General features: G+C 45.1%; 1 protein-coding gene across 1 annotated transcript in view; it reads right to left on the minus strand.

Annotated features, from left to right (window-relative positions):
* PAPPA2 (pappalysin 2) overlaps positions 1–9,073 on the minus strand; it is a 226,659-nt gene that overhangs the window by 40,583 nt on the left and 177,003 nt on the right. Inside the window, exons 15-17 of the mRNA XM_011361283.2 lie at positions 8,026–8,194; positions 6,533–6,668; positions 4,783–4,892 (exon numbers count right to left, since the gene is read on the minus strand). Of these exons, the coding sequence (XP_011359585.1) occupies positions 4,783–4,892; positions 6,533–6,668; positions 8,026–8,194 (415 nt within the window). The remainder of the gene's footprint in view (positions 1–4,782; positions 4,893–6,532; positions 6,669–8,025; positions 8,195–9,073) is intronic.

Consider the following 9,073-nt stretch of genomic DNA (forward strand, 5'->3'; position numbering starts at 1 on the left):
AACATACACAACTTTAAAGATAATAAAGTGTTCTTCAAATGTAAGATATCACTTTTATTATAAAGAATAAAGGCATTGGAAGCAGACTAGAGAAAACAGTACAATTTAATCCAATTGCTCTTTAGTCTTGCCAGACACAAAAGTACGTGAAGCATGAGAGTTAGCAGGGACTTGCATGAAATGGGAGTCTGCCATTTACTAACCATATGAACGGGGCTCCAAACCAGTGTGCTTATACGGTACTTAAAATGTGGATGCTGCCAGGATTCTATTTCGTAATAGCAGTGTTTCTCAAAGCATGACAGTTGAATTAGCTGGATGCTAGGAGGATGAGTTGGGGAGACATACTCCAAGGCACGGCAGGCCTCTCGGAAGAGTGGACCCTGGTCTGTTCCTTTTACAAACTGTCCAAGTGACACTTTGGACACCTTAAGGACACCAAAATCTAAGCTTGAGTACAAGATGGGTCGACCCCCAAAATAAATCAATGTAGGCTATCAGCATTTTACTCAGTGAAGAGTTTCATTGGATACAACTGCTTTGGTTTACAAGGCATTCATTCTTAGTTATGAGGACAAGGTCAGATTTCCCACCCCGCGTGAGCCATCGAGTGCCACAAAATGGCAGATTTCATGAGCTTATGTATGACTGGTATATAATCTCATCTGAGGACCTGGGAACATAAGAGCAATAACCTCACCATCACTTCTTTTTCTAGTCTAATGGAGTTTCAACTTCCTAAAAATGAAGCATCCTATGTCAGCGTCGTTTGTAAGCGATACTCCTAATTTCAGGATATCCCGGAAGGAGCTGAGAGAGCACAGGGAACGGCCCTTTAGCCACCGCGATGGCCAGTGTTAACTACTCTGGGGAATCCTTTGCTTTTCTTCGGGCATAAAGAATATTGATTTGGGGGTTCAGGAACAAATGAAAATGTAGTCATATTTTTAACTTTTGAAATTCTGACCTTTGGGATTTTTTTTTTGAAACGAGTTGCTCTTATAAGGTTAGGGTGAGGCTCATTTTGTGTTACCTCGATTCTTCCCCGATACTGTGGAAGTAGCTAATTTAATGACTTCACTTTGTTATCACACAGAAATATGACACAAGTCTCAAGAATGCCACTTAAGTAATAGTGCCCCTAACAATAGTGCAAATTGTGTACAGGTGCCACATAGTTTGGCTGTGCCTTCGAATCGTAAAGTGGAAGGCAGTGTCATGACAGACGAGAAGAGGTAGGCAGAGGAGAGGGGAAGTCACACGTCCCCAGTGAGAATGGCACCTGAGCGAGGAAGGTTACTACGCATCAAGCATAATGTTAAAAATTTTTATCTATGTTTCTCCTCCGATATCATATTAACCTTATGAGATAAGTAAAATGCCTATTTACACACCAAGAAATGGAGGCTTAGAATAGTTAAACTGCCTGAGGTTATGAAGCTGGTGAATAACAGCAGACATGAGTAAAAAATAAGCTTTAAAAAAAAAAAAAAAAACAACCACATTTTATTTCAAGGTCTATAGCGTTTCTGTGATTGTTGTTATCCCCACAATCATAACCTGGATAAACGATTTTCCCAAACCAGGGATTTACTGACTAGATCATAGTCAAGATAAATGCAGTGATACGGATGATATCGTTTGATGTTTGGTTTAAGTTGGAAAAAACATTCTGCATTTTCTCTCTGGGATGGGCATCTGAAATTGACAAGGCTATGATTACACACAGCAGTACAAAGCTGCTCAAACGTGCCCAGTTTGAGGAAAAACATATACATTTACTTCTAAAGTAGAAAATGGTGCTACAACAATTTCTTATTCAACCAAAGTCCTGGGCACTGAGAAAGGCACTAGGAACATGCACGCAAACGAAACGCTATGGAACAGAGGTAAGTAAATAATATTGACGCCCTTAAAGGAGAGTTCAGAAAAGGGAGGCTTTGATAAAACAGAATTTGGCTTTCCAGTTTGGAAACAGTCAAGCGTCTGTAACTGGCACCTTGCTGTCCTCGTGAGGACACTTGAACTACTCCGCTCCCAACGGTCCTTTGGAAAGGCAGCAGTGGGAGAACCCGTCACTGGGGGCCCGCACTCAGGCGCGCACACCCTGCATCCACCAGCGGCTCTCACCGGATGCCTCATGAAGCGAAGCAGAATGGTTCCTGAAGCAGCTTATTTTGCAAGAGAAAGAAAGGGGTCCTAAAGGTCCCCAGCCTTTCCGCCTTTAGCTGCTCATAGAGAAAGAGAAGTCTTTCATCATAGCAAGCCGAGTTTAAGGAAAGGTTCTAGCATCTAGCACTGCATGAAGCGTGAGGCTGAAGCTCTTTCCCCGGGCATGGTAACTCCAGCTGGACCTTCGCAATAGACCGGTGGAAGGGACGAAGACTCCGGAAAGGCCAGGGGATGCGCCAGCCCTCTGAGATGTTCCCCTGCTTTCTCCTCACCCCGCCCTCAGGCTCACCGTGCGCCCCGCCCTGCCCAGGGTCCTTAGTTTTGGCATCCGAAGCGGGATGCGGTATGCCCACAGGATCAGGCCTACCTGCCTCTCCCCATCTCATCCTCCTAGCATCCATACCCAGGATTCAGCCACACAGAACTTCTTACCAGTCCTTCCGCTCCAGAACATTCCTCTTGGCCATAGTTTAAGACCCAGAGGAAGAGCTTTCTGGTCCATCGATCCTTCCCAAAGCCCTGAAGCTCCTGAGCAGAAGAGCTAGCTGCTTCCTCTCAGGTGTTCCCACAGCACTGCTGCCACAAGCAAACCATGCCTCGTGTCGCATTGTCATAAATGTCTGTCTCCGTGGCCAGATTGTGAGTCTCATAAACAGGGCGACTCTTATCCTTTCATCTCCGTAGTCCCAGCACTTAGCACGGTTCCAGGGCACAGAGTAAGCCCCGTAAATGTTTGTCGAATGAATGAATGACTGAATAGAGTTGCGTTGCCCCCCCGCCGCCTCCACCCGTGAATCATACTTAGAGTACTTTTTCCTAATCCTCCTGCTTTGACACAAAAGCCTGCTGATAATACAGCATAATTCACTGTGAGGAAAAGGGAGCAATCTGAGATGATTTCCAGAAGAAGCGTGCTTTATCTCTAGGGCCCATCTCCTGGCGACGCCATGGGGACAGCCTTCCAAGGGTTTTGTTTGCTAGACAGTCTAATAAGGCAGCCAATGTCCTCGGCTTTCTGAGATCTCGCCCTCCCCTTATAAGAAGAAATAACTAACCTACCACAAGATCTTCCCCCTTCACATCTCATATAGCCTTGTAAAAAAAAAAAATGTACTTATAAATATTTATTGAGCACTGACTACACACTAAGCACTGTTTTAGGATCTGGGAATGTAATAGTGAACTCACTGAGCTTTTTATTCTAGCCGCAAAAAGAGACAATAAATAAGATAAATAAGTAAAATCTATAATATGTCTGGTAATGATAAGTCCTTAGGAGAAAAACGAAGGACGGAAGAGAAACAGAACATTTTAGGGAGTTAAAATTTCAGAGTGGTTAAAGAAGGCCCTCCTGACATTCGAGTGAGATCCAGAAGGACGCGAAGGAGCAAGGCACACGGATACCGGGAGAAGAGCCTTCGGAGCAGAGGGGCCCACAGCGCGAAGGGCCTGGGGGTGGCGGCTGCCATGTTCGAGAATCAGCCAAGAGGCCATTGTGCCAAGATTAGAGCGAACCAAGGACACATGCAGAAGCTGAAGTCAGAAAGGCAAAGGTGACCTTCGGAATAAAGGAGGCAGCTCAGAAGCTTCCAGAAGGATCAAATGTGTGGATGTTGACATCAGTAAGGGGTATGACAGGGGTGTCAGCTAAGGTGACTATGGCCCAGGAGGAGCTCCAGTGTTTAAGAAAGAAGGGGACCTCAGGGTCAGAAGATGACCACAGCGATGGGAACACTGAGCGGTTTATCCTGCGGCATTCGGTTCAAATGTGGGTGACGTGAGAGGGGTTTGGAAGTAGCCCTGAAGAGAGAGGCAGACAGCGGCCCCCTTGGCAGGCCCGGGGGCAGGAGCGGGGGTGAGAGAGAACGCAGAGCCCAGGGCCTGCGGGGTGGGGAAGGCATCGGGGTTTCAAATGAGAACGGAAATAATCGGAAAGCCCGGGAAGCGCTTTGAAGTAGTGGGTCTTGCTCACAACTGACCTGGCAGATGGGGAGCCTGGGAAGGGTGCAGGGCTTAGAAAGCGTGGAGATGCAGACAGGAAGGCGACGCACGTTTTACTCTGTGCCTTTCGCCATTCCCTGTTTCGTTCTATTTTTATCTTTTTCTAATTCATAGCTCCCCTTCCATCTTTTTTTCATCTTTATTCATTTCTTTGGCTTATCCTAGTTTTCTTGTCTTTTAAAAATTAAATTTACTGGGGTAACGTTGGTCAGTACACTGGAACGTTAGAGAATTTCAGGTGTGTAACACTATGATCCTCCTCTGCGCACTCCCGTGCTCGCTCACCGTCTGAAGTCTGGTTTCTTTCCTGCCCTATTTTTCATTAGTAGTGATTTTTCTCTCTCAATTCCCTTCCTGTATTATTATTCTTTATGCCTCTGAGTCTTCTTTATCTTTTTAAACTTTCCTTTGGATGTGGGTCATATTTTCCTCACGTTTTCCTTTTATTTCTTCTTGATTTTCAACCCTTCTCTCTAGGAATGGTCCATGTGGTTGTTTGCTTTAAGGATGCTTTCAAAGGCTCTGAAATCGATCCAGGGAACACGCTGACAGTGGAGAACTGCTCAGCAGTCTTACCTCCTCGGAACGTAAAAATGTCCCTCTCCTCACCTGGACTTTGACAGGCTCCATCCAGTGCTCCAGAGTGTCAGTGGTGACATTCTCAGGCAGAATCACGGGATCGTTCGGGGGGATCATACACGACGGGGAGCACACTGCACCTGAAGGAACAGAAATTTACAGTGTACGCCTGAACCTCCCGGATCTCAGTCTTTTTCATCCTGGAATCAACAGCTTTGATTTTTCAAGAGCAATTTCTATGTTCTGGGTCACGTTATCATGAGTATAGGCGGGGCGGACATTCATCTACTAAGCACCTGATACATTCTACAGCTACAGCATGTTGACTCTGCTGTCCCAAACACCTCTCATCTTCCTGGCCCAGGACTCCCCAGGAGTCCCCCGGATCACTGCATCCCGGGTCCAGCAGACCTCCAAGACCCCCAGACTGGACTGCCAAAGTCTGTCCTGACTGACCGATGCTTTTTAAGTACAGTCAATACTTTCCTACTTAAATGATTGAAGCATGTCAACTACAGCATCCACTACCTGAGAACTCGACTGGCAGAGAGAAAAATAGCTCAGAAATTATGAAGGCAGATTTATAATGTCTGCTGCAACAATGACGATCGTTACACTGCCAGCCAAGAAAACTATGTGATTAAAAGAAGAACAACAGAAAATTAGAAGCAGAGATTTTGGCCATGCACTGGCTTCTTGAAGGAAAATCTTCCTCTATTCCTTTGCATATGGAGCCCAAACGTCTTCTAAAATTCTATTCAAAAAAGGCATACTCCAGGGTTCTCTTTTTTCCTCATCTGTAGACTTGATGATCTCCAAGCTTCTTTTCAGTTCTCATTATTTCCATTTTGATGTTTTTTGCTAATTCATATAATAACTCAAAGAGCTACATGACTCTTAAGGACTCTATACAAGTGAGTGCATGACATTTTAATGTAGAAATTCGGGGGTGGAGAGATGAGAATGTGCTCGTGAAAACACCACGGAGGAGGCAAAGCCCAAGCACCCCCTGCCTGTGTCTGACCACAAGACACCTCTGCGCAAAGAGCGACTTTGGTGAAAATGGTAAAGGACCATCTCAGAAACTAACGAGCTTTCTCATTGACTCAAATTATACCCATTGGCATTACACGTTAGGATAACTTATAAGAACTCCTTGCTTGTAGAGTTCAGAACTTAGGGTTAATTTCACAAGGTTTTCCACAAATAGCATCTCTGTTCTACGATGCTTTGGTCCAGCCAAGGCAAAGTTGAGTTGACATCACTATGTGTCAGTTCTGGCCGCAGAGAACTTTCATTGCAATTACTTGATTAAGAAGTTGCCCAGAGGCTTTGAAGCCTGGTCCTCTGTAGAGAAAGAATGGCTGAAGAGCAACACAAGCAAATGCAATCTCAAACGGTCCCTTTCAGGAGCTCCCTGCTCCGGTCACAACCGCAGAGGGCTGGGGGAGGAGCCCAGCACACGCGTGGTGTGTGGCTGTCCTTTCCCGCCTTTTCCCTAGGAACCAAAACTCCTACCCCAAATCCATCCACTTTCGGCAAAGTGAGAAACATGACCAGACACTACGTGAATAGCTCAGCAGCCGCAGCAACAGCACGCACATGCGGGAGAGTAAAAAGCACGGGTTTGCCATGAACGGCATCTTTACTGAAGCAGCTAAGAGTCACCTTACACTTCCATCCACTCCTCAGGGAGAACTGTGGATCTGATTCAAGATCCAGCCAGGCTTAATAACAAGATTCCTTGGGAGCAGAAATCAGCATCTCTCCTCGAACTTACCGATCCCGAATCCCTGCTCACACTTGTACTCCACAGAATTCAGACCTGAGGGGGGTGGCGGACATTCCCCTTGCATCTTCTCACACAACCTGAACTCCTCGGTCCACAGTCCCTCCTTAGTGCAGCGGGTGGGAAGCTAGAACAGCAAAGGTAAAGAGCATTTCATCGTTGTTTTGCTAACTTCATTCAAAGTGGGGGAAAGTGATCTGATCAAATGGTGGTGTTCTCCAACTTCTAGAACACCGACTAAAAGACACTATTGAAATAATAAGCCATGTTGTTACTGACCCCCAAAAAAGTCATGACCATTTTTTTGCTGTTTTGATCTGAAGAACTCATGAACAATTTTGTCATTTATGAAATTTACTCACAACGTGTTTTCCTTGGATGAGCTATCGACTATATCCCATTATTCTGGAACATTTTTTGAAATATTTTCCCAGATGGTGTTGTTTTGCAGTGATGGATCCATACTGTCACACAAATGCTGTTTGTGGCAAATGTCGAACTGTGTTCAAGATGAGTTTGATCCAGTGAAACCGATTCATAATTTCTCTGAAGGTGTTTTTTGCCTTTCTGCTAGAATGGACACATCATAGATGCTTTTGACCTCATCAGAGTTCTACTGCCTTTCTCCACATGTGTTTGTCTGTGTAACTCCGGGCTTCACACTCCCAGTAACACAGAGTATACTATGTGCAGAACAAGAGAAAACCACTAATTCATAAAACTCAAGAAAGTGAGATGTTAGAATTATAGATAACTCTCCCTTCATCTGGCCAACTTTGTGAGTCCTTAAACAGTCAGTGCAAACAGATGTGTTTGATTTCTTGTCTTATTCATGGCATATTCGTTTTACATCTGTCCTGAAGTGCTTATCTGGGAGTGCTGGACACCGAGATAAAGACATGCGCCAGGAGAGCAGTTAAGGTCATTGATCGTTGGAAGTCTGCTTAACTTCCTGTTTCACATATGCGTGTGGTACATGAAAAGATTCTAAAATAAAACTCATCTTAGTCACATAACTATGATAAGACTGTAGTTTTCATCTGGGACCTCTTCAGCCAAAATCCTAGAGAATAATTGTCAGACAGCGCTTTCGGCTTTGCTTTTGTTGAGGGGTTCACATGCCTGTTCAGGACTGTTCTACTGAAGGATAGAATCCCAGCATTCCTAGCCACGTCAGGTCAGTGGCTCTCCGTGGGATGAAGTCACATTGCCAAATCAGAATCCCAGCATTTTTTGGGAATGTACCCAGGTACCCAAACCATCAGATTTTTCTTCTTATTCAAGAAGAAATTATGAAAGAGTATTCTGAAAACGTGATATCTTCTGAATCTCCTATCAAATAATATCAATACCCCTGTTCGAATCTCAACTTTGTACGGCCCTGCCTGTGGGGATTCACTGAGATCATTTCTTCTCGCCATTTTTGGATTGGTTGTCAAGGTCGGAGTGCAGCCTGCTACAAAGCAAAGTTGGGTCATCCTTACCCTTTCGCTTTCCTGGTGACAGCTGAGCATACACTGGCTGTTGAACTGAAAGCCATTGGTACACTCATACATGCCTTCGAAGACAGGAGAAGGAGGCTCACAGACCACTGGCACGCAGCTGCCTTGCTCCCAGGTTCCCCCCTCCAGGCACTGGATCTTCAGGAACATGCTGATGAGACATAAAACAAACAGCCCATCAGACGCTCTCCAGGAGGTCACGGGGAAAGACTGGATCCTAAGGAATACATGATAAAGATCGGCAAATAGGCAGGGGCGGATGGTCCCAATGTCTTACCTCTCCAGTCTAATTTCTAAGTCGTGGAAGTAAAAATAATAATGTACACTTAATAGGAGCAATAGTAGCAGCTGTTTTATGGTAATATTGGATACATTACTCTCAAGAGAGATCAATAAATACAAGCGGAGGGTCTAGACTGTTTACAGCTGGGTTTTCTTCAAGCCTTTCCTCTCGGAGGAGTCTCACACCTAAGTGCCAGGTAGTACGGAGTACAGAGAAGGTGATCATACATGCAGGGACTCCCCAGAGGGGATCTGAGAATCGGTGGTGTTAATATGGTGATATAAGTGATGAAGCTGCCAATATTTACCGGTTCTCCCGACAGGGGAGAAGGTGCCCCAGTACAAATCTTATTTTAAAACAGAAGTTCTTACCCTACACTTTAGAAGGGCAAGAGTCTCGCTGGAGACTACCATAGCCACTTTGTTTGTTTACAAGTCCATATTTTTTTCTTGGAAAGTGTTCATAACTTTCATCAGATTCCCAAAGTAGACATGACTCAACACTGTCCTGGAGGACTCGCCTTCCTGCTTGTGAACGGCCATGGCCTCCAACCAGGGAGACTGCATTTGAAGTGGACGCTTATCAACAGAATCAGGTCTTGCCACTTCGAATTCCATTCCGTTCCCCTTCTGACTCACTGCCAATTTGAAGGGGCTTTCCATTTTGCTGTTTCAATGCTGTTTCCATCTCTGAGTCAAAACTTTCCTGGGTACAGATAAGCTTGTGATTCTAAAACAGAAATAATCC

Source organism: Pteropus vampyrus, unplaced genomic scaffold, assembly GCF_000151845.1.
Source record: "Pteropus vampyrus isolate Shadow unplaced genomic scaffold, Pvam_2.0 Scaffold65, whole genome shotgun sequence".
Taxonomy (NCBI): domain Eukaryota; kingdom Metazoa; phylum Chordata; class Mammalia; order Chiroptera; family Pteropodidae; genus Pteropus; species Pteropus vampyrus.